Consider the following 26,464-nt stretch of genomic DNA (forward strand, 5'->3'; position numbering starts at 1 on the left):
CTGTTGTTACTTATGTCAACCTGCCTATCCATCTGATTTCTGCATTCCTTGTCCCTTCCTTCCCCTGTTCCTTCCCTGTTTGAGCCCCCCTTTGCTCTGCTAGGTCAACCAGCACATGGAGCCAGTCAGTGTGATGGGGCTGTTATGTAACCAACTGGCTAAGCCCAACGGCAACACAAGGATGACACGCCTGACACCTGAGTTGTTGCCTTCCCATGTATGCTTAGGAGTGGTTGCTTGTCTTTCTGGAACATCGGAGCTCCTGACAACGGCCACAGTGCCAGATGCCCCTTGCTGTGGCTGGATGGTGTTTTTTTTGAGGGGGGGATCATCAAGCTTCTAACTTGTTTGATTTGGCCCATCATGAATTCCTCTCCTGTGCCGACCTCTTCATTTTAGAGTAGTACTTGCAACCTATGTCGTGAATTACTTGTTGGACGTATTCCAATCTCTGTCTTCCTCTACAATTTTTGCCCCTGTGCAGCCGTCTCTAGTACCATGGAAGTCATTCGCTGGTCCTGTCTTATCATCCTGTCCCTTCTCCTTACCATTGTTTCCTATATATTCCTTTCCGATTCTGCACAGAGCCTCCTCATTCCTGACCTTATCAGTCCACCTAATTTTCCAACATTCGTTTGTGCACCATTTCTCAAGTGCTTCGATTCTCTTTTGTTCCGGTTTTCACACAGTCCATGCTTCACTACCATACAATGCTGTACTCCAGATATACATTCTCAGAAATTTCTTCCTCAAATTAAGGCCTATGTTTGATACTAGTAGACTTCTCTTGACCAGGAATGACTTTTTTTCCATTCCTAGTCTGCTTTTGAAGTCGTCCTTGCTCTGTCCGTCATTGGTTATTTTACTGCCATGGTGCAGAATTCCTTAACTTCATCTACTTCATGACCATCAATCCTGATGTTAAGTTTCTCACTGTTCTCATTTCTGATACTTCTCATTACTTTTGTCTTCTTTTGATTTACTCTCAATCCATATTCTGTAGTCATTAGATTGTTCATTCCATCAGGAGATCATGTAATTGTTCTTCACTTTCACTCAGGATAGCAATGTCATCAGTGAAATGTATCATTGATATCCTGTCACCTTGAATTTTAATTCCACTCTTGAACTATTCATTTATTTCCATCATTGCTTCTTCAATGTACAGATTGAACAGTAGGAGTGAAAGACTACATTCCTTTCTTACACCATTTTTAATCCAAGCACTTCGTTCTTGGTTACCCACTTTTATTATTCCCTCTTAGCTCCTGTACATATTGTGTGTTACCCATCTCTCCCTATAGCTTACCCCTATTTTTCTCAGAATTTTTAACATCTTACTCCATTTTACTTTGTCGAACACTTTTTCCAGATCGACATATCCTATGGGCGTGTCTTGATTTTTCTTTAGTCTTGCTTCCGTTATCAACCACAATGTTAGAGTTGCCTCCCAGGTGCCTTTTCTAAACCCGAACTGATCGTCATGTAGCACATCCTAAATTTTCTTTTCCATTCTTCTGTATATTATTGTTGTCAGCAACTTGGATGCATGAGCTATTAAGCCGATTGTGTGATAATTCTCGCACTTGTCAGCTCTTGCAGTCTTCGGAATTGTGTGGATATTTTTCCAGAAGTAGATGGTGTGTTGCCAGACTGTACGTTCTACACACCAATGTGAATAGTCACTGTGTTGCCACTTTCCCCAATGATTATCGAAATTCTGATGGAATTTTATGTATTCCTTCTGCCTTATTTGATTGTTACTCCTCCAAAACTCTTTTAAATTCGGATTCTAATACTGGATCCCCTTATCTTCTAAATCAACCCCCGCTTCTTCTTCTAGCACATCAGACAAATTTTCCCCCTCATAGAGGCCTTCAATGTACTCTTTCCACCAATCCTCTCCTCCTCATTTAATAGTGGAATTCCCATTGCACTCTTAATGTTACTACCTTTGTTTTTGATGTCACCAAAGGTTGTTTCGATTTCCCTGTATGTCGAGTCTGTCCTTCCGACAATCATTTCTTTTTCGATTTCTTCACATTTTTCAGGTAGCCATTTCATCTTAGCTTCCCTGCACTTAATATTTATTTTATTCCTCAGTGACTTGTATTTCTGTATTCTTGAGTTTTCCAGAACATTTTTGCGTTTCCTCCTTTCATCATTCAACTGAAGTATTTCTTCTGTTACTCATGGTTTCTTCACAGGTACCTTCTTTGTATCTATTTTTCTTTCCAACATCTGTGATGGCCCTTTTTATGATACATAGCGAACTCCAAAAAACTGGCCATTCTTCTACAGCTCTCTCTTCGGATAGTAATGGATCATTGAAAGCTGCTTCTTATGACCCTGCGGCTTTCCCTTCCCTGGCTACACCCCGGGAGAAGGGCCAGGCTCGCCCGCTTGGGGAGAAACACTTTCCTCGCTATCTTGTCGGCACTGGGGAGGATGGGGACATAATCTCTTCCAAAAAGCTGTTATTTTTAGTGGAAAAGATTGAAGACAAGTTTGGTAAAGTGGAGTCTCACAGTAAGATGTGTTGGGTACACTGTTGATTGAAACTACTTGTGCCACCCAGTCTGCAGCCCTTTGTGCTTGGGACCATCTTGGCGATGTCTCGGTGTCCATTACTCATCTGCAGTCTTGGAGTATGGTTCAGGGGGTCATTTTTCATAGGGCCCTTATCCTTCAAACAGATGAGGAACTCCAGGCAAAACTGGAACAGTGGGGCATTCATTTTGTTCAGCGTGTTCATAAATGTCATAAGGACAGTCGCACTGATACTGGCACCATTATTCTGGATTTTGAGAGATACCCTCTCCAAGAAAGTCAAGGTTATACAGGGTGTTACAAAAAGGTACAGCCAAACTTTCAGGAAACAGTCCTCACACACAAAAAAAGAAAATATGTTATGTGGACATGTGTCCGGAAACACTTACTTTCCATGTTAGAGCTCATTTTATTCCTTCTCTTCAAATCACATTAATCATGGAATGGAAACACACAGCAACAGAACGTACCAGCATGACTTCAAACACCTTGTTACAGGAAATGTTCAAAATGTCCTCTGTTAGCGAGGATACATGCATCCACCCTCTGTCGCATGGAATCCCTCATGCGCTGATGCAGCCCTGGAGAATGGCGTATTGTATCACAGCCATCCACAATACGAGCACGAAGAGTCTCTACATTTGGTACCGGGGTTGTGTAGACAAGAGCTTTCAAATGCCCCCGTAAATGAAAGTCAAGAGGGTTGAGGTCAAGAGAGCATGGAGGCCAAGGAATTGGTCTGCCTCTACCAATCCATCAGTCACCGAATCTGTTGTTGAGAAGCGTACGAACACTTCGACTGAAATGTGCAGGAGCTCCATCGTGCATGAACCACATGTTATGTCGTACTTGTAAAGGCACATGTTCTAGCAGCACAGGTAGAGTATCCCGTATGAAATCATGATAACGTGCTCGATTGGGCGTAGGTGGAAGAACATGGGGCCCAATCAGGAGATCACCAACAATGCCTGCCCAAATGTTCACAGAAAATCTGTGTTGATGACGTGATTGCACAATTGCGTGCGGATTCTCGTCTGCCCACACATGTTAATTGTGAAAATTTACAAATTGATCACGTCGGAATGAAGCCTCATCCGTAAAGAGAACATTTGCACTTGAATGAGAATTGACACATTGTCGGATGAACCATTTGCAGAAGTGTACCCGTGGAGGCCAATCAGCTGCTGATAGTGCCTGCACATGCTGTACATGGTACGGAAACAGCTGGTTCTCCTGTAGCACTCTCCATACAGTGACGTGGTCAACGTTACCTTGTACAGCAGCAACTTCTCTGACGCTGACATTAGGGTTATCGTCAACTGCACGAAGAATTGCCTCATCCATTGCAGGTGTCCTCGTCGTTCTAGGTCTTCCCCAGTCGCGAGTCATAGGCTGGAATGTTCCGTGCTCCCTAAGACGCTGATCAGTTGCTTCGAACGTCTTCCTGTCGGAACACCTTCGTTCTGGAAATCTGTCTCGATACAAACGTACCGCACCACGGCTATTGCCCCGTGCTAATCCATACATCAAATGGGCATCTGCCAACTCTGCATTTGTAAACATTGCACTGACTGCAAAACCACGTTCGTGATGAACACTAACCAGTTGATGCTACGTACTGATGTGCTTGATGCTAGTACTGCAGAGCAATGAGTCGCATGTCAACACAAGCACCGAAGTCAACATTACCTTCCTTTAATTGGGCCAACTGGCGGTGAATCGAGGAAGTACAGTACATACTGACGAAACTAAAATGAGCTCTAACATGGACATTAAGCATTTCCGGACACATCTCCACATAACATCTTTTCTTTATTTGTGTGTGAGGAATGTTTTCTGAAAGTTTGGCCGTACCATTTTGTAACACCCTATATGTTATCGGTGTGATGTGAAATCGTATGTCCTGCCACCCATGAGATGTTTTCGGTGCTTGCATTTCAGGAATAGGTCTTACTGCTGTACAGTGGGCCATCTTTGTGGTGAATGTGGACACCAACTCCATGAGGGAGCCGGCTGTGTTGTGCCACACGTGTGTTTTGTCATGACTATCTGCCTCCACACTCACCAGACTGCCCAGCTTACAAGAAGGAAAATAAGATCCAGGAGTATAACTCTCTTGATCATTTATCTTATACTGAGGCTCATCAGAAATATGACCAACTTGACTCTGTGTTGATGAGTTCCACCATTGCCTCTGTTATGTTCTTTCCCCTCCTCCCTCTTTCTCACTCCAATCCTGGCCCCCTCTTCTTTCCCTCTCCCCTGCAGATTCTTTGGTGCCTGCTAGTGGTGGGACACAGTCTGGGGACCCTTGTCCCCATCGTCTCTCAGGCTGGAGGCCTGCTATCACAAGTCAGCTATGGGACACACAGTCCTTGTGCCACTAGGTAGCCCACTCTCTTGCAGTTGTGGATCTTGCAGAAGCCTGCTGTACCCTGTGCTCCTTGACCTCTCGCCCATTCGCTTACTGTTTAGGTATCTGCTCCATGCTTATTGACTGGAACTGTAATGGATTCATTCTCAAGGAATCTCTTTTTACTGCTACTCACTCACCGACCCTTCATAGATTTTGTGCTTTATCAAAACCAGCTTGGCCCTTTGGAAGCTTCTGGTGTTGTTTGGAGGTTAGGACGCAAGGACTTTGTTAGTTCCTGGACTCCCTTTCATACTACATTGAAAGCAGTTGCTGTCCAGGTCCAGTTGGACTCACTTGTGGCTTTACGTTAAATCCCTTTTTGGTCGGTCATGGGCTGACCCTTGGAAGACTACCCCACCCATCTAACAAAACTTCACACAATCACACACTTCACACACCACATGGTGTTCTTCCTTCTGCATCTCTCAGTGTGAATCTGCCATCCTCCGTCATTTTCATATCAGCCATACTAGGTTGACCCATGGTTTTTTACACAGCATTGAACCACCCACTAAATATGCCCTCCTGCCTTCCTTGTCCCAGGTGTTAGCAGACACCCCTCACATGGTTATGTCTGTCCTTAGTTTTCTTTTCAGGAATCAGAGTCCCTCAGTTAGTGTTGGCATTGCCTCCACAGTGGTCAGGTTCTCTCTCCCCTTTTTTCCCCACATTTTTTTGTGTCATTTCATTTCCCTTGGTGTTGTCCCCATTGTGTTGTGATCATCATATGTTGTGGGGATTGGAAGGTGTTGTTGGCAGTGCTTGTGCCCCAACATGCGAAGCATTTCTGGGGCTGTCCTGCTCCCCCCCCCCCCCCCCTGCCGCCTTCTTCTTCTGTTCTTTCCTCTTTCTGCTGCCCAGACATTCGTTTGCCCAGTTTTACTTCCCCTTGACTGAATCATGCTGTTTGTATTGTTTCTCCCTCGGTTTCTACATCCTTAGATCATGGGACTGATGACTTTGCTGTTTGTCCCCCTCCTACCCCTCCCTCGGCCCCCCCAACCAACCAACCAACAAGCAACCAACCAACCAACCAACCAACCACCCAACCAGCCAGCCAGTCAACAAAGAGTGAGCCATTAATGCCTGTAGACTAACACCCATCTGTCCACATTTATTACACATGAACTACTGATCACATATACCCAATCTGTCTAAACAATTTCAATACTCCCCAAGATTTATATTATTATGTACATATAATTATTATACAGCTTCAGAGCAGTACTGATGTCTCATGTGGCACCTGTGTAGAGTAGCCATTTGCTTGATAGCCAGCTCTTTCTCAAGCTGTCATGACGACTTGGATATCAAGTAAAACATGATGTGCAATCCAGCAAGACCATTGTAGTCTTAAAATAAAACTGACTGACACAACAAACCAAAGCAAAGCTGAATTACTTACACATTGGGAATAAAATAGAATGATTGCACAATGTAATGGTGGTGGTGGTGGTGGTGGTGGTGGTGGGGTGGTGGTGGTATTTCTGGAGCTGCTGTGGCTGTTACTATATATAGTTTTACCCATGCTGAACTGAGGGAGAGATACAACCAGATTATTTTATATGCTGTGTACTCGATACTTTACTGAATGATGTTGACTAACTTTGTGGCACTAATATTAATTCATTTTCAGCCAGCAACACCCAGTTCTCCCACAGCTTCAGTGCATTCTGCAACTATGTCGCACTCCATGCGTAAAGTATCAGATTCATCAGTGTCAAATGTGAGTTTACAGAGGTCTGCCTCTCAGGTAAGTACCCACAGTTAGTGAGATTTTGTCATGTTTAATATACACTGTATTGTTACTACTTGTGTACTAGGAAACAAAACAGTGGTTTAGTTATGTTCTTATTAATGTTTTGGTCAGACAAAGTAAATTAGCGGCTCCAATGTTGTTATGATAAGACACCTGTTTATTCATATGCATCACAAAATAATTATCTTTTTAGTGCTTCATTTTACATACTTTGCCTTGATATTTGCAAGGACACAGTGAGGAAAGGAATTTTATTCAGTAGGTTATCATATATCAGATTTATCCGTGCATGGGAAATCCAGGATGGAATAATGACAGTATAATGAAAATGATAGATTGATACCCACTATATAGAGGAGATGTTGAGTTGCGGACAGGCACAACAAAAAGACTGTTAAACATGTGAGCTTTCAGCCAAAAGGCCTTCTCCAGAAGTAAGCAACACACACACATACGTGACCACTTTCTCTGGCCATTGTGGCTGGACTGCAAGCAACTGCACGTGATGGGAGAAGCAATCTGGGTGGAGGAGTAAGGAGGAGGCTAGGGTGTGGAGGGACAGGGATAACATGGTAGGGGAGGAGGACAGTAAAATTCTTCTTGCTACTGTTGAACACAATGTCCAACTGATTCCAAACCCACAACCTTCTTCCCGGCGACTATGATCAACGATATCCTCTCCCACAATTACTCCTCCTTCGAAAGCATCACCTACAAACAAATCCTTGATAGCAGTGGGCACTTGCATGGCACCCTCCTATACCAATATATTCATCTAGAGGAATCCTTCCTAACCACTCAGAATCCATAACCCCTTACGTTGTTCAGATTCATTGAGGGTGAGAACACACTATCCACTTTTCTTGCAAAACTTCCAACACCTTCTTGCCCATTCACTTCACCTGGTCCCACTCACCCAACAAGCCACCTTAAACAGATCATCTGTGCCTTATCTCTCCAATTACCCATCAACTGCCAGAGTCCCACCAGCAGGCCACAAAGGAGCAATCCCCCCCCCTCATGCCTCAGTACTACTACACAAGACTGGAGCAAGTGAATCACATTCTCTGCCCAGGTTTCAACTACCTCTTGTTGCACCCAGAAATGAGGATAACCCTTCCCACTAACCTTCTCAGAATTCCACTGGCCACTGAACGTGTGCAATAACCTCATCCATCCCTACTCTTTCCTACCCCCAACCCCTTTCCTCATGGCTCATTTCCCTGTAATAGACATAGATGCAAAATCTGTTGCATACATCCTCCTACCACCACCTGCTCCAATACGGTCACAAGCATCATCTACACATCAATGGCAGGGGTAGTTGTGAAAGTACTTAAATGATCTACGAACTAAGCTGCAACTACTGTGCTGCGTCCTACATGGGCATGACAACCAACAAGCTGTCTGTCTGCGTGAATGGCCACGACAAGAAACAGGACCATCTGGTTGCTGACCCCCCCCTCCTCCCTCCCCCCCCCTCCCCCCTGGCCTCAAACTTTGTTAGTCTCTATACTACACCCACTTATCCCCTTCCCTGCTCCCAGTCCAGCACCACCCAGCCCTCTGTTACACCAGTACACCCACAGTCTTTTTCCCCTCCTGTTTCTCTCCCTTTCTGCTCCCCTTCACACCCCACCCCCACCCCCACTCCCAACCCCATCTAACCATCCAACTGCACATAGCAAACTCTGACTTGTTCCCACTACACATCTGCACGCTCCCACAAGCAGCACCTTACCGCCTACCACCGATAGCCTGCTATCCCTCCCCCTTCCCACCCCACCCCACCCCACCCCAGCCACCTCTTTACCCTGACCACTCAGATTGCCTCTTCCATCATGCATAGTTGTTTGCAGTCCAGTCTTAGTGTCCAGACACAGTGTTCCTGTGTGTGTGTGTGTGTGTGTGTGTGTGTGTGTGTGTGTGTGTGCATTGTCTACTTTAGAAGAACGCCTTTTGGCTGAAAGCTCATATGTTCAGCAATCTTTTCACTGTACCTGTCTGCAACTCATAATCTCCTCTTTTTACATAATATTGCTTTTATGTTATTTGGTGAACAAGTGTTCAGTTCCTTACAAATGAGATGAATCCCTGCATAGCTCTCGGAAGACACAGACAGTATGTAAACAAGAACTTGCTGAAAACTGTTGGCTTAATAATCATACAGCAAAAAAGAAAAAAAAAAACTTAGACCATTACATGCTTCTTCAAATTATCAAACTACTGTAGTAACAAGGGAAAACTGTATGGTGTTGTTTGTGTTATTACATCTGCCTGCATCATATTGCAATGTAAAAGTGTAGTTGATGCATTCAGTCTTGGACCTCTAAACTTTGGCACAAAGATATTGCGAAGACAGTCATGACATGTCATCATCAAAACACTGAGATGACAACATTGCTGATGTCAGTCTTATGAGAGTTTCTGTGAAATTTCCAAATGTTATTTGATAATAAATAAGTAAATTTCAAATATTCTTTGTATGATACTCCAAATTTTCAATTACGTTGGTCATTTTTATCATATTCTCAGCTGTTGTTTCATCTATTGTCCTTCACCTGTTGTAAACATTGTCCTAGTAATTTATGACACTGCTAACTGTATGGAACAGTAGAATTGCACATTTTTGTTGGAAATTGGTAACTGGCACTTGACCATTGCCTACAAATATACAGTTAATCAATATAATACAATAAAGGGTGTTACAGTATATAGTTAGTTTGAATCTGAGAAATCTAAAACTATTCTGCTACAATGTTTTCATTTCTCAAACTATATTTAGAGTCTGATGACTTCCAGTTATTGGTACAATGCAGTGTTATGTTCACAAGATGGATTCAAACAATTGAAAATCTGGACTGCAGTAACAGTGTGAAGTGGATAGATTGCTATTCACCACATAGAGGAGATATTCAGTGGCAGGCAGGCACATTTAAAAGTAGTGTGTCGGAAAATACTATCTTTTTGGACAAAGTCCTTCATCACATGAGACAAATGCACACACATGCATAACTCACATCCACACAGCCGCTGTTGTCTCCAGGCCCTGTGGTGCGACAGTCCCAAGAGATGAAAGTGGCTAGCTGTGCATTAGATTTGTACATGTATGCATACATTTTAATCTGACAGGAAGGTAAATCTTTATCACATAATTTGTTGCAAAGTGAAAGCTGTAATTAATCAATGATTTTGGGTCCTGGACCAGCACACATTTATAATCTATTGGGGACTCACACATCAGTATAATTGGCTGTAGAGATACATTTCATAGTGGGAATAGAACAACTGAGGTGGTCTTCCATACATTGATAACAACGCATACTTAACCATGCGTGACCTGAAATATACTGTACAGAGAGAGGTGAAAGGTGTTTGGAGAAGTCCTGCCAAAGTGGCTGGGTGAATTCGCCTAAGCTCACTGATATTTTGATAGGCAAACCCAATCTTAAGTTTTAAGGAATGAACTGCAGCCTAACGTGCTGGTACTCCACAATATAAACCTAAAGTGGGTGGGGTACAATTTAATCCCCCACACTTCCATTACAGTATGAAATTAAGATTCTTTAATGCTGCAGGGTGTTTGCAGTAAGCCAATACCATATTTTAGTCAAGTTGTTCCATAAATGTCTCTCTTTTTCCATATTTGATTCAGTACCTTCTCATTAGTTATTCGATTTACTCATCTAATTTTCTGTATCCTTCCATAGCATAACAGTGCAAAAGCTTCTATTCCTCCCTTGCACAAACTGCTTTCAGTTCTATACAAGGTACACTCCAGACAGAAATTGATATTCATTTTCGACAAATTTTTCATTTTCAGAAAAGCTGTTCTTGTATTACCAGTAAACATTTTCTGTCCTACTTAAGCCATCGTCTGGCAAAAATCAAACAATGGAAAATCCAGAATGGAATGTAACAACATTATGAAAAGGAAAGTTGCTACTACTCACCATACAGCGGGGACGCTGAGTCACAGATAGACACAACAAAAAGACTGTCACAAATAAGCTTTTGGCCAACAAGACCTTTCTCAAAAATTGATCACACACGCACATGCACACACACACACACACACACACACACACACACACACACACACACACGGAAATGCAACTCTCGCACACACGACTGCAGCCTCTTGCAGCTGAAGCCACACTGGCAGCATGGCTTCAGCTGCCAGAGGATGAAGTCTTTTGTGTGTGTGTGTGTGTGTGTGTGTGTGTGTGTGTTCGTTGTGCCTATCTGCCACTCAGCATCTCCACTATATGGTGAGTAGCAACTTTCCTTTTCATAATATTGTTATATTTCAGCGATCGTCTGCTATTTTGCTGCCCAAATAGCAGAACTCATCTACTACTTGTAATCTCTCATTTCCTAATGTAATTCGCTCAGTGTCACCTGATTTAATTCAATTACATGCCATTACTCTTGTTTTAGTTTTATTAATATTCATCTTATAACATTTTCTCAAGGCACTATCCCTTCTGTTTAGCTGCTTCTCTAAGTCTTTTGCTGTCTGTGACAGAATTACAATGTTGTCAGAAAACTGCACAATTTTTATTTCTTCTTTCTAAACCTTAATTCCATTTCTAAATCTCTCCTTGTTTCCTTTGCTTCTTGCTCAATGTGCAATTTGAATAACGTAGAGGATAGGCTACAACTACAGCTTCGCTTTTGTGGCCTTCAGCTATTACAACTGCAGCATGGTTTCTGTACAAAACTTTGTGCTCCCTTTATTTTAACCCCTGCCACCTTCAGAATGTCAGAGAGTCCATCAACATTGTCAAAACCTTTCTGTAAATGTGTGGGTGCTGTAAACGTACATTTGCCTTTCTTCGTTCTGTCTTCTAAGGTAAGGCAACAGATCAGTATGGCCTCATGTGTTCCTACGTTTCTCCAGTACTGACACTGATCTTCCCCAACATCAGCTTCTACTAGTTGTTTCACTGTTACATGACTTAATTCATGTCAGTGTTTTGCAGACATGACATATTGAACTGATAGTTCAGTACTAGTCACACCTGTTAGCACCTGTCTTCTTTGGAATAGTAATTACGACAGTATTCTTGAGGTCTGAGGTGTTTTGTCTGTCTGATACATCTTGCATACAACGTGAATTAGTTTTGTCATGGCTGGCTTTCCCAAGTAAGGATCTCAATTATTCTGATGGCGTGTCATCTACTCTGGGGACCTTCTTTAAATTTCATAGCTCTGTCAAGTTGTTCTTGCAGTATCATCTCTCTCAAACTCATCTTCATTTACTCCCTATTCTCTTTCTAGAATATTGTCTTAAAGTTTGTTTCTGTTATAAGACCCTCTATTTAATCTTTCCACCTTTCAGCCTTCCCTTCTTTGCTAAGCACAGTCTCCTCATCTGAGCTCCTGATATTCATACACCTGCTTCCTTTTCCTCCAAAGGTCTCTTTAATCTTTCTGTAGATGGTACCTAGGTATACTGCTTCTACAGCCATGCACTTGGCTGCCAGTCATTCCTGCTTAGGCATGTTGAACTTTCTGCCACACTCATTTTTTAGACCTATGTTTTCCATTTTGCTTATTTTATTTGATGTATTTTTGTATTTTCGCCTTTCATCTAGTAGATTCAATACCCCATGTGTTATCCAAAGGTTTCTGCTGGGCCCTGTCTTTTTGCCTATTTGATCCACTGCTGCCTTTACTATTTTGTGTCTCTAGGACACTTACTTGTCGTGTACTGTGTTGCTTACATCTGTTTCAGGCAATCATTGCCTAACCTATTAGAACTGCTTTGTAGTTTAAAATCTGGTTTTTAATATCTGTGTTACAGTTATGCAATTTGTTCAAAACCTTGTGGTGTCTCAAGTCTCTTCCACTTGTCTGACCCTCTTTCATGATTTTTAATCAAAGTATTATCAATGCTTAAATTGTATTCAGTGCTAAATTTTACCAGGCAGTTCTACCCCTTCATTCCTCTCCTCCAATCCATGTTCTTGTACCATTTTTCCTTTTGCCCTTTTCCTCCTCCTGAATTACAGTCCCACATCACAGATAAATGTTTACCTCCCATAATCGTGAGAACATGCTGAAAAGTAATGCCTCCAAATTATTTATGTGAGAATTCTTAAATCTTTTTAAGTAAAATCAGTTTTATTAATATTCTACATTTTTATTCTTTGTGCCTACATATTTATTCCTCAACATAGTCACCCTGACGATGAACACACTTCTCCCAGTGAGAGACTAGTTTGTTGGGACTGTCACTGTAGAATATTTAAGTTTGTTGGTAGAGCCAAATGTCATAGTGCTAGTGTGTGGTTTGTTATTGTCATGCTGAATGAAAGGGTGCTCCATATGTGGATGAACTCTACTGAGGTCAGAAACTCAATGGTGGGATGCTGTTTGCCACACGCCGACGTAGTTAATTTACACTTCACCATGTTGCACGATAAAATTTCAAGCCCTCTGGCTGTAAGAGGACTGTAACTATGTATACATAGAAAATAAAGATTTAAAATGTTAATAACATTTGTTTAAGCTTTGAGTTTTCACATAAAAAATTGAAGGCATTATTTTCAGAAGACACATATATTTTCATTTTATTTATTTATTTCAGACTATGATATCAAAACTGTCCCTCTTCCAGTGTTGGCTCCTGTCACTCTAACTTCCCGTACTAGTTTTTTGGTAGAAATATCATGGAAAACTGATTTCAATTTAGACACCAGTGGACTAAAAATGCTACTTCTGAGTGTTCAATGATCATGTATCTCAAGAGGTTATGTACTTTCAACATACCAATTAATCATTTAACTCGAGCAGGTACTTGCCCAACCAGAATAAAAAAATTGGATGTGATCGGGACTATGTTTCTGTCAAAACTAGAAGTCTCCAACACACCAAGGTTTATCACTGGTACTGTATTGCTAAATAAATCTGAAACTAGTGATTCACAGCTTAGGTGTCACAAAATTCCTTCAGATCAGACAAGCTTCCAAAATTGCAACACATTTCCAGTCAGTGTCAATAATAAACAAATATTACCATTTCTGCAATCCAGAGAGAGTATAAGAACAAAAATTTCAACCTCATTAAACAACCAGAGAAGTATGCATTTTTAGCCATCGTGCTAACAGTAGCTTTGGCTTTTGCTGATGGCTATCGCAGCTCTTCCTAGTGGCCAGTTTCTTGGCTTTTGTTGATAACAGCCATCAATGGATTGTCCGCCTTGCTGTGTCTCTTTCATCATCTTTGGCTCCAGTTCCCTTTTCTCTTACTTATATATATAGCACAAAACACTTCATAGTTAAAACCTTATCATTAAGAAAATGTAAATTAAGCCTTTCCTGGTGGACAGTACTTGTTATTCTGCCATAATATTGTACTTGGGGCTATCAAAATTCCTGGCAACAGGAGCACTCCACTTTGCCCTATCACAGTGGGTAGGATTTTGGGTAGACAGCCCTCATGTCAGGGCATGATGAAATGTAGTTAAAGCCCTGGTGAAGGTTGTGGTTGAGCTATTAAAGGGCAGAGTAATACGGGCTGATCAGAGGGAGTGCTGGTCAGTGGCCGATTAACAGGTTTACTGGTATCAAATGAGTAGACACCACAGGAGATCTGTGTATGGGTGAGCTGAATAGAATATTGGCTGTCACCAAAGGCTGTGGTAAGATTATCGGTATATTTCGACAACTCCTGGTTGTCACTGCAGATTTGGCATCCACAGGTGGTGAGGCTGTTAAGGAAGAGACTTCCTGACACGGAACAAGTGACAGCTGTCAAAGTGGAGGTACTGTTTGAGGTTGGTGCACTTGATATGAACAGAGGTATTTATGGAGCCATCTGAGAGTGGAAATCGACATATAGGAAGGTTGTTTGTTGAAATTAGAAGGACCAGGTGAAGTTGATTTGGGAGTAGGTGTTGATGTTATGAGGGAAAGAGCAAAGGTTGTCCTTACCGTCAGTGCAGATCATGAAAATGTCATCAGTGAATCTGAACCAGATGAGGGGTGTTAGATGTTGACTGTATAGGAAGAATTCCCCCAGATGGTCCATAAATAAGTTGGCGTAAAATGGTGCCAAGCGACTGCCCAAGGCACTACCATATTTTTATTTTATTATTTTTTTAAATATAGATTTGGCCTTCAAAAGTGAAATAATTGTGGGTCAGTATGTGGTTGGCTAGGAGTATTAGGAAAGCTGTGGTGAGTTTGGCATCAGGAGGACATTGGCAAAGGTAGTGTTGCATGGGCACAAGTTCATTGGCATGGGGGAAGTTGGTGTACATGGACGTTGCATTTGCACTGACCATCGAAGAGTCTGGAGATAAAAAGACAGGAACTTTGAAGAGTAGTGAAGGAAATGAGCAGTGCCTTGAATGTAGGATGGGAGGTTATAGACAATACTAAGGGCTTGACAAGATGCTTGTATGTTGAGGTGTCGGAAAGTTGCCAGAGATCGTCAGCAACATAGTCACTAGGATTCATGATCACTTTGGTAGAGCCTTTGTCAGCAGGAAGGATGATAAGGACTGGATTGGTTTTCAGGTTAGAGGTAGCTGTGTGTTTCATAGGAGTGTTGTTGAACTCTCTGGGGAGGAATTCAGGAAAGGGAGGTGAGGCCAGGATGGAAGTGAGGAATTCCTGAAAGATTACCAGGGTATGACTGTGTGGAAGTGGAGGTTCCCAGTTGAAGGGAGGTTTGAACTGTTTTAAGCAAGGTTCTATGTAGGGTTCTAGTTAGTTGCTGTCAGTGGGGTGTATGGTGAAGAAATGTTTGCACTGCAGAGAATGAGTAAAGGAAAGAAGGTGTTCAGCGTGGTTGAACTTAGGTTTGGGGCTAAAGGCGAGGTTTTTCGAAAATGCTGAGACTTCTGCAGGGGCCAGAGCTTTGGTAGGAACGTTGACAACAGTGTTACAGGATGGGTACTCAAGAGTAGTGCATTTTATGAAGGGTGGAGGAAGTTTTTGGGAGTGTAAAGTGTGGAGTAACGCAGTGAAGCATGGTAGGGGAGCTGTGAGGGATTGACTTGGAGGTGGGATTTGGGGGGGCGGGGCGGGGGGGGGGGGGGGGGCCGAACAGAGTGGAAGGCTTTTTATTGGCTGAGACTTCTGCAGGGGCCAGAGCTTTGGCAGGAACGTTGACAACAGTGTTACAGGATGGGTACTCAAGAGTAGTGCATTTTATGAAGGGTGGAGGAAGTTTTTGGGAGTGTAAAGTGTGGAGTAATGCAGTGAAGCATGGTAGGGGAGCTGTGAGGGATTGACTTGGAGGTGGCATTTGGGGGGGGGGGGGCGTAACAGAGTGGAAGGCTTTTTATTGGCTGTAAGTACTCTCATGTGGGCATAAGAGAGCAGTACCTGGGACTGCTTCCTCAGACAGTGCTTGGGGTGCCGTTCCAACTGTTGAAGTGCAAGGGTTCCTGTTGTAGTGGAGCCATTCAGGTAGTTGTGGTTACAGAGTAAAAGGATTTTGCAAAAGTAGTAGATGCTGTCAAGTATGATTCTGAATAAGCAGATAGTTGAGAGTGAGGGACTGATGGAATTGGAAAAGAAAACGATTGTTGCAGTGGGATGGGTGATAACCTGAGATGCCAATTTTAATATCAAGCTGGTTGGTTGGGATACCATGTGCCAGACAAGATTTCAGAAAGAGGATGTGTGACTGGAATTTTGCAATGAGAAATAAGACTCTTCAGAACTGTCAAAGGTAAAATGGGCAGGAATTCATGGTTGGAGTCACTTAAAAAGAAAGATTGAAGATAAGAAGTTGAAAACTTATGGTCCAAGTGTTACAGCGGAAATAATAATTTATTAGATACTTAATATTTTATTCCTCTGTGTTACCTTTCTAATTAGTTTACCAATGCTTCAATCTTTTTGTTATGTTTATTTTTCATTCATGTTGTGTCTTTTATTACAACAGTGTACAAATTTCCACTGTCATTAAATATCCAGAAGAAACAATTCTAATTTTTTTCACCGAATGTAATGCACCCTCTACTTGTTATTGTACCTCTTCCTGCCACATCATTTTTAATTTTTGTTTTGCTTTCATGGTTATCATTTATTATTTTATGCCTTTTGAATATTTGTTTGTTTTGTTTGTTTTAATTTATGTTGCTGACACATTATTTGCATGAACTTAGCGACAAAGCATCCGGCTGACAGAAGCACACTCTCTTGTCCAGGGGAGTGTTGGAGGTCAGTGGATACCCACAGCTGAGTGGGTAAATTCTTGGAAGTGTAAACTTCCTTTGCAAACAATAATGAGGCTGCTTCAAGTCTTGGTACCTCAGGTTGAGAAGATATGTATTGACAAGTAAGTCACAGTATATCACTTTATAGTTGAGCAATAGCACAAATTTTATCTATTGCACTGGTCTGAGGCTATTGTTTGTATATTTTGTAGGGGACTGACAGATGAAAGTGAGATCCTAAAATTTCTGCAGCATGGCACCCTGGTAGGCCTACTTCCAGTTCCACATCCAATTCTTATTCGAAAATATCAAGCAAACACTGGAACTACTACATGGTTTCGTACTTATATGTGGGGTGTTATTTATCTACGGTTAGTATGTTAGATTAATCTATGCTTTGAATTCTCTCATTAAAATAATATACTAAAAGGAATAGTACTGGAATTTATCACGAAACAGAAAAGAGTCTTTTATTAATTTGTATCGATTTGTTCATCTTTCAGGAATGTGGATCCACCAATATGGTATGACACAGATGTTAAATTATTTGAAATTCAGCGAGTTTAAGTTTCCACATTTATTTTAATATACCTGATAATTATAACCAAAAAAAAGGCTGAATATTTCAAATTAAAGTTTGTAGAACAGAAGATAATTGAAATATTTCTATTTGATAGTAGATACAAGAAGAATATTTATTTATTATGAAAAATAAGAATTGTCTGTAATACACAGAGCTGAACTAATAATTTGTGCCACTGTACAGTGCACGTACAGTGAACTATTTTTGAGAGTTACCGTTCATTTGATGCCACTGTTATCACAGATGTTTTTGCCACATGTCTTGTGAAATCTTTGATACATTTGCGTTGTACTCATTTATATTTTCCCCAACTGGATGTCATACTTTTTTCACTACTTGACAATGCACTGCAAGAGTATTGTTTCTATACTTAATGCTTTTTTGAAGAAATTGTACACATATGACATAATTAGTTCAGTAACATCTCAAAATATTGATTTAATGCTTCTTATATTAGTATTTATTTATTTTTTACTTGTATCACTGCCATGTATCATTTGATTTGCAAAAGAGGGGGCAAGGGGAAACCATAGCACAGTATACCCGATATTGTTGGTACTGAAGAGTGCCAAATGATAGTGCAGTCCTTGGTTACGTTGCATATCAAAGTGCTTTATACTATTATTGGTCTTTCCTCTGTCTGTTGTTCTGTATTGACAGTAATATCTATGTGTTAAGATGTCCATTTTATTAATGTGGTATGTAACAGTTTACGTAAGGTATTTATGATACACCTGCATTTCATAAGTAGTGAGTATCTAGTCAAAACATGTTACGGAAGACCCTACGGTTTGGAGTCAAACATCAGGGATTCTTCTGTAAGCTTATGGCAATGAGAATTCATTGATAATTTTCATACATCATTTACATTAGGCATAGCTTAATTACTCAATGAGAGAGACAGTTTTCAGTGGTTGTATTGTATGTACCTGCCTTTTATAGTTAGCTGACAGCAGTATATTGACATTTCTGTCGGCATCTGTTGCAGAGAACACGTTTGTATAATGCTGTACTAAGATGTTATTCAGTGACACATCTTGTCAATAATAATTTATAAAGTTCCTAAGCAAATATTTATTTTGTGTTAAATATAACAAATATGTTTGTCATTCAGACAGTAGTGTATATTTTATGATTCACCTGAGAACCTTACTTAGTTTTATAAATAAAAACTGGCATCACAAAAATACGCTATTCAGTTCCTGATGTATGAATATAAGTATGTACAACTGTGCAGGCTTCAAGTTTCCGTAGTAATAGAATACAGAACAATCAAGTGAAAGCCAAGAAGAAAAGTAGAAAATGGCATCAGTTCAGGTTAGCAAATAGTTCACAGTGTTGTGTGTTATTCATTGCGTATTATTATGATGATATCAGAAGAGTACAGAATTGTGTGTGTAATCAAACAGAATGGTATAAATATATATAGAGAGAATTGGTGTAGCAGGAGTTGAGGCTATTCCAGGAATAACTCCTAATTATACTTAAACTCCATGCATTTTAGTTTTCTCCTATAAAGCCATAAATGCTAACTCTTTACTTTCTCCATTCTTTGTCTGTGTGTTAATTCAGAATCTTCTTAACATTTTGCAGAATATCACTTACCTATATCCTCCATATTCTGCATACTTGTATTCGTCATAATTTATTAATGTTCCTTCTTTCACATTTTACTTCGATTACTAATAAGTTGGGGTGACCATCAGAGACACTGTAGACAGAGGTTGCCACTATTTTTTAACAGAGTATGTTCTGTGGATCTGGTCAATTATGCATACTCTCACTGTGACAGTGCTGGTTTTAATTGGTATTATTCTCAAAGGTGGTACTTTATTTTCACATTTCTTCCATGGTTTTACTATTCTTCCAGATTGTTTCAGTTTGTATCATCATGTCAGTAATTTATTCTATATTTTTATATCAGCCCTACCAGTGCAGTTCAGGATCTCATTTCCCTGTCTTTTGTGTGATTTAAACATAATCAAACTGTTCCTTAATGTTTCCGGAAAATTGTTATATACTCAATACTCTATCAAGTTTTTAAATGCTCTCCATCTTAAATATAGCAGCTAATGGGTGCTGATGTACTCTTCTCTTATTTATTGATTTTTCATTTCAATTTTTCCCAGTTCTCACTGTGTGACATGTCCTGCCGAGTTAGCTAGTCAATGCTCTTACTAGCTGTTTGATCTGTTGCATACCTTCTCGCCAACAATTTTTATTGACATCTCAGGAATGAGTCTTTTGCCATGATTTCTATTTCTTATAGTACTGTTTGTTTGTTCTGGTGTAGGATTTTGAGAAATATATCCTTAATTTTAACATATTTTCTACCTTTCGCTTTCTTTCATCCAGAGCCTCCATGGCAAATACACTATGGTACTGAAAGTTGCAGACTGTGTCAGTTTTTGCAACCTACGGTAACGAATGTATTGTTGTAGCCATTACAATTCTCTCTTTTAATGTAGGTAGTGGCAGAAATTGACTGTATTGGAAAATGTAACAGAAAATAGTAAATAAAGTAGAAAATATTTGTTTAATGCAATTGCTGAGTGAGCTATTTCATTTTTATGTAACTCTGGTAGCCTGTGGATTGTTTATGTACACAAAGTATATGATATTCTGATTTGTAGTTGCTAATTTATAACTCAAAGACAGTATTGACAGAGTTCTGATAGTGGATTCAGTTTGTTTCTATCAACTATACTAATAAATAAGACAATGTTGCTAAGGTATCAGTGTGTAGCCTTCTAGACAAAACCACTGAGGATAAGAAACTAAATCTTTTGAAAAAATACATGTTGTTAATTAAAATGAAGACACTCAGACTAAAGAAATGTGCAATTCCATGTTATTATAAGTTGATTTATTCTTATAACAAGGTTAACGTCACAAAGTCAAAACAATATTGGATACCAGTGCTATGGTTTTATGAACGTAAATAATTTGTTCAAGTAGACTTCCATTCTTCCTACAAAATTATTTTGCTAACTTGCATCTAGCTGTGCAATCAAAGGTAGTAAATTCAGGAATGTAAAATTTGGAACACACACAATGCACCCAGAAAAGATGGCTGTAATTTAGGATTTGTGCAAAACATTTCAAAATTATTCTGCCGATGATATGTTCCAAGGAAAATACCATCAATGTCATTCCTCTGCCCTCTCTCATAAAATGCTTATTGTGAAAAGGCTGCTTCTGTGTACATGTGAATTTTAGAATACTAAATACATACATCAATTTTAAAGATTAACTCTGTACATATCACACTGTACAAACTTGAAGATGCCTTTTATTAAGCATTTTAATATATAATATTAAACAACAGATTTATTGCTTCATCTGTTAAAATTTTATTTACAATGTGAAATATGTTACAGTGATGGCATGATAATTACTGTATTACTAAAAGTGGATATCAGCTAGTGGAAAAATCTGTTGATAGTGTTGTGTGTAGCATTTGCTATTATGTAGCATATGTTGTCAATGTTCTGTTATTAAGTTTGTGCACTATTATAATGTAAACTTAATTTATTAGATTTGCTAGGCAGGTTACACATAATGGTGGACTAGATTTTGTGCTTTGCTTTGTGTGTGTGTGTGTGTGTGTGTGTGTGTGGGTGCGCGCGTGCGCGCATATAAATTTAAATTTATTCAAACCACTTCCTTGACAGCGTTGTTGTTTGTATTATGTTTCAACAGATTCCTAAAGTTTTGAAGATATATCATTATATGCACCAGATTAAAGACTATTTATTATGTGTCAAGAGTTCACTCTTTTCTTGATATTTATTTCCGAACATCGTGCTACAACATCATATCAGGGTTAAATGATTGTTTTCTCACCATGTTGGGAGGTCTTAAATAATATCAAATACAACTGAATGTCTTAGGCACCTTTTGCATCCCAGTCCCCCATCGTTTACATATTCGTGTAGTGTGGCATTACTGAATTTTGGACATTTGTTTCTTCAGTTGAAAAATAAGTTAAAAAGGATTCAAAAGCTCAGATACCAGCATAACTTCAGTTACATATGTAGCTTGTTTGTATTTCTCAGTTGAATTTGTAACAGAATTAATTGTTCTAGCTGGTATTTTCTAACTTTGTTTTTGGCAGATAATTAATAACTCGTCAGTTGAAACTGGAACAGATGAGAGTTGGTCAAACACACATGCACTGCAGAAAACTGACACTCAAACTTTTTCATTTCTTGTGTGTAATAGGTGAGGTAGAAGAACGAAGTCTAGAAAGAGAGCTAAATGTTGCCCAACACCCAAATTTAATGGTACACAGAAGAGATCAATATTGTTCTAAGCAGAAATTAATCTGAAGGTTCATTTGGGTACCACTGTCCTCTACTATGCATTATCCTGGTGCTGGATATATGTGCCCACCTTTACCAACCTTAGAAACAGTTTACTGAGTCAGTCACAGAATTAATTTCAAATTAGGATAGAAAACTAATCACTTGTTAGGTTCATATTTTTGCATGATTAACATTCTGACAAATATGAAAGGCCATGTATGTGCCATAAAAGAACGTAGGTGCCATGATATTCAAACCCCCAAACCTTCAGGTTATTATTCTGAGGCTTAATTCAAACTACTACCTAGCTATTTAATGTGTGGATGCATTGCTGTAAACAATTGTCTAAATGGAGTGATATTCTATTTTGTTGGAAGGATTGGCAGTAAACTGAAATCCTAGTACATTTAGTACCTTATATATTAGTCCTTCAATACTAGTCTCAGAAATTAGATGCTGTCGTGGATTTAATATTCTTGCAGCCCAATATCCATCTTCTGTGTTCCCTGATCCTATAAGTAATGAATGTCAAAGGAAATGTTGCTGAGAGACATTCTACAGTACTGCTATAAAGGAAAATAATATCTGCAAATGGAAGATAAAGTGGACCAAATATTTAAAAAACAATGATGAGTTTAATTCAGAGAAGACAAAAGATGATAACAATTAATTCATAGAGTAATTTGTTTTCTGTAGAGTGATGTAGAGTAGTATTACCAAACTAGCATCACCTACATACAGTCTGTTTCAAAATCAACATTCTTTGTTTACTATATTATATGTGTTAAAGCATACATTCCACTTATTTTACTGAGTACTGAGCTTGGATAAAATGTAGCAAGGAGTTGTATTATATCTTAATTTTCTTAAATGTGTTTGTCATTCATCTTGTACACTGCTGGAAAAAATAATGCTGCACTCTCAAGAACTGTTTCACTTTAAAAAAAAAAGACTGTAGTAAGAGATACGGCAGTGTTGTTATTGTGGTCGGTTTAATGCAGCTATGTGTGTTAGTCTATCCTGGGCAAGCATCATCATCTCTGCATAACTACTGCAACCTAGATCCATTTGAACAAGCTTACTGTAGTCAATCCTTGGCCTCCCCATACAAGTGCCCCCCCCCCCCCCTCCCCATTTCCCACCATTACCAAATTGATAATTCCTTGATGTCCCATGATGTGTCCTAACAAATGATCCTTTCTTTTTATCAAGCTGCACCATAAATTTCTTTTCTTCCCAAATTTGATTCAGTAACTCATTTGTAAAATAAGATAATTTAATTCTGGTTTCAAATAACTTCCAGGAATTCAGCCAGGTAACACTTTCAGCGACCGCCAATATTTCGGCGGGAGAACACCCCGCCATTTTCAAGGCATCGCTGAAAGTGTTACCTGGCTGAATTCCCGGAAGTTATTTGAAAGTTGTATACGCCAGGAGGAACTCAGGTCTCACATTTAATTTTGGTGTTTGACATTTCACAGTATGCAATATCCCAACAGTCACATAAAAAACATCTTGCACCAGTGCTCTGCTTCAACAGTGGTTTCAGAACTGACATCCTAATGGATGTAGTAAACCTTATTTTCTCTTCTCCCACACCCCCTTTTCTTTGCAACCAAATGTGATGCCGTTGCATCTTGAGTAACTGCACTAGTACTGCTCAGCAGATCTGTGCCGCACGAATGCAATCATCAGTCTTATATAGGTGGGACTTATTCATACCCTGGACACAGAGGCTGGCTTTGAATTCTAGGGAAGCTGAGGTCAAATTCCTCAGCAGCTAGCCAGATTTAGGTTTTCTGTGGTTTCGCTGAATCAATTAAATTGAATGCGAAGATGATTTTTGCCAAGGTACTGTGCTGAATTTCTTCCCCATCCTGGCCCAGTATGAGCTTGTGCTCCATCTTTAAAGACATTGGGTTGTTAATATCTTAATATTTCTTTCTTCATTCGCGCAGTGTTACTCATAAAATACATTTGTGCTGTAAAATGTGTATGGTATGTTCCATAGACCCATGCTGAAAACTGAAATAATACCGAAGCAATGTGATCAGCATATCTGCACCCATCAACAGGCCAGTTGAGCTACTGTAATGCCCATTGGGCAATTTTATTCAAATAGGCTTAGGTCTGCAACAGATGCACACTAGTGTTGTGATGCCATATATAGCTACATCCTAACATCTCTTCTGACTTGACTGTTAACTTCTAACAGCACAACAGTGACTGCCCCAACACATTACTCAGTAGAACCACAACTTCTCTAAATGCACATATTAACTATATTCCACAGAACACAGAAATAATTAGTGTAGAGATATTTTTTCAGCAGTGTACAGACAAAACATCAGTATCTAATACTGTTCATGTTGCCCTTTATATTGTGTAAGTTTTGGATAAATTCCTTTTTGTCTTAATTTCAGAGTTATTTTATGTAAGACTTCGAGTAAATCATACATTGTTAAATTTTGTTTTCTATGTGCAAGTTTTACAGTAAAATATGCTTCCTATTAAATTTTGTTTTGCTTTGGGCAAGTTTATTGCATTGTATTTCCTTTACTTTCCAGCTGGCAATATGCATAAGCTACTTATATACTGAATATTATTATACCTTTAAAAATATTTAAGCTGTCTTCATACTTACATCACCCAAACATAGAAACTTACATACTAGATGACGTACATTTACAAGTATAGGCCAAAAATGAATCTTCTGAGAACTTGGGGGAGAGTCATTAAGGGAGTAGACCAGTTGCTACTTGATTTTGGAACCGATAGTCATGATATTGTTTTTTTTCTTTTTTCTTTCAATAAAATAACCAACAAATTACAAAGCTGACTTTAAACTTTTTTGTACCCCCTTAAGATTGTATTATGTATTTTTTAAGTAAAAAAACTTTCACCCAGAGGACTCTACAAGACATCAATCAAAGGCCTTCGTGGAGTGCGAGGGCAGTTGGTGAGAGCTCTGATCACCACAACTTTGAACCTAGAACAAAATTTCAAACACTGCTTTGAAGTGATGATACTGTCTAACGTAGACTGTAGGAATATTAAAAAAATAATTGTTTTTAACAAAACAGTGGCACTCTAAAATAAGTCAAATTTTGTGATAAAGTCGTCATAAAAATGTGCACCAAAACTCAAAATTAAAATATATTGCAAAAATCTTACGTACTACAGTAGCAAAAATGCAGACTCGCAAGTTACAAAAAGATATAATGTAATTGTATGTGTATCTCATGAGTTACAGCTCCCATCAACTTGAAAAATGTTGTTTTGAAAAAAAAAAACAAGCTTTTAAAGTTTCAATTAGTGCTTTTTTAATACTGAAGTTGAACAAACCTTTAATTGGCATCATACACTTGGCCTTTTCTTTCTGTCAGTGTCGAAACACTCCCATTTTGACAAAATAACATTGACTAACTGACTTTCACTTACAAATCGAAGAATTTTTTGCACAATTTGGATTAATTTCCAAACCTTTTCTATCCATATAAATATGTTTCTTTGTTAATTTCAGGCACTCGCATTTTACTTCATATAAAAATGCAAGCAAAATGACAAGTTAAGCAGATGTGGGACAAGCACATGCTTTCAGACTGTTTACCATAAACACATCATGTTACGAAGAGAAATCTTGTTGAAAATAGTATTTTAGTTGATACTTATACCCTCTGTGTTACTATGCAAAACTGCAGTTTTAACACATTGTAACACTTATGTCACACTTTATATGAAAGAATCTTAAAAATGGGCTCTCTGTGGAACATGTTAAGCCAATGAGAAAATTGGGCTAAAAAAAAAATTCTGCCCTGGCCTACCTCCTTCATTACATTTTAGTGAGTAATGGAAATTAATTAGGGTACAGTCCAACATTGAAGTGAATGTCCAAGCTCTTCAGATGTTTTACTTATTCATCCTGGCAACAGTATGGCACCAAGTGAGGTGGTGCAATGGTTAGCGCATTGGACTCGCATCTGGGAGGATGACAGTTCACACCCGCTTCCAGCCATGATTTAGGTTTTCTGTGATTTCCCTAAATTGCTTCAGGCAAATGATAGGATGGTTCCTTTGAAAGGGCATAGCCAACTTCCTCCCCGTCCTACCCTAATCCAATGGGACTGATGAACTCCCTGTTTGGTCCCCATCCCCAGATCAACCAGTATTATGGCCATCAGGTCCTGTCTTACATCTAATCATGGTCTACATAATTTATATTATGTTCATTATGATACCTATGTTAAACTGAAAATTATTTTTTATCTCATTTTAACCAACTTGTTTTTTTTTCATGTCATTTTAGATAACTTGACCTCATGGAATGCAAGCGCTTGCCTGCTTAACTTTCTTTTTTGATTTTTTACCCTGGTAGGTCCACAGTGGATGTAAAGTTAAGTCTTACTCCATTTCCAAAAGGATAATACACTGCAGTGCCAAAGAAACTGGTCTAGGCATGCGTATTCAAATACAGAGATATGTAAACAGACACAATATTGTGCTGCAGTCAGCAACACCTGTATAAGACAACAAGTGTCTGGCGCAGTTGTTAGATCGGTTACTGCTGCTACAATGGCAGGTTACCAAGAAATTAAGTGAGTTTGAATATGGTGTTATAGTCAGCGCATGAACGATGGGACTCAGCATCTCTGAGGTAGCGATGAAGTGG

At 39.4% G+C, this 26,464-nt stretch overlaps 1 protein-coding gene across 2 annotated transcripts in view; it reads left to right on the plus strand.

Annotated features, from left to right (window-relative positions):
• The window catches only part of LOC126463103 (protein HID1), a 100,807-nt gene extending 76,178 nt beyond the window's left edge, over positions 1–24,629 (plus strand). The window contains exons 14-17 of one of the 2 annotated variants that reach the window (XM_050096126.1): positions 6,603–6,719; positions 16,855–17,027; positions 17,118–17,276; positions 17,409–24,629. In XM_050096126.1, the coding sequence (XP_049952083.1) occupies positions 6,603–6,719; positions 16,855–17,027; positions 17,118–17,276; positions 17,409–17,472 (513 nt within the window). In that variant the 3' untranslated portion in view covers positions 17,473–24,629. The remainder of the gene's footprint in view (positions 1–6,602; positions 6,720–16,854; positions 17,028–17,117; positions 17,277–17,408) is intronic. The other variant, XM_050096127.1, reaches the window with a different exon arrangement.
• Positions 24,630–26,464: the final 1,835 nt, after the last annotated feature.

Source organism: Schistocerca serialis, chromosome 1 (assembly GCF_023864345.2).
Source record: "Schistocerca serialis cubense isolate TAMUIC-IGC-003099 chromosome 1, iqSchSeri2.2, whole genome shotgun sequence".
In the NCBI taxonomy this organism is placed as follows: domain Eukaryota; kingdom Metazoa; phylum Arthropoda; class Insecta; order Orthoptera; family Acrididae; genus Schistocerca; species Schistocerca serialis.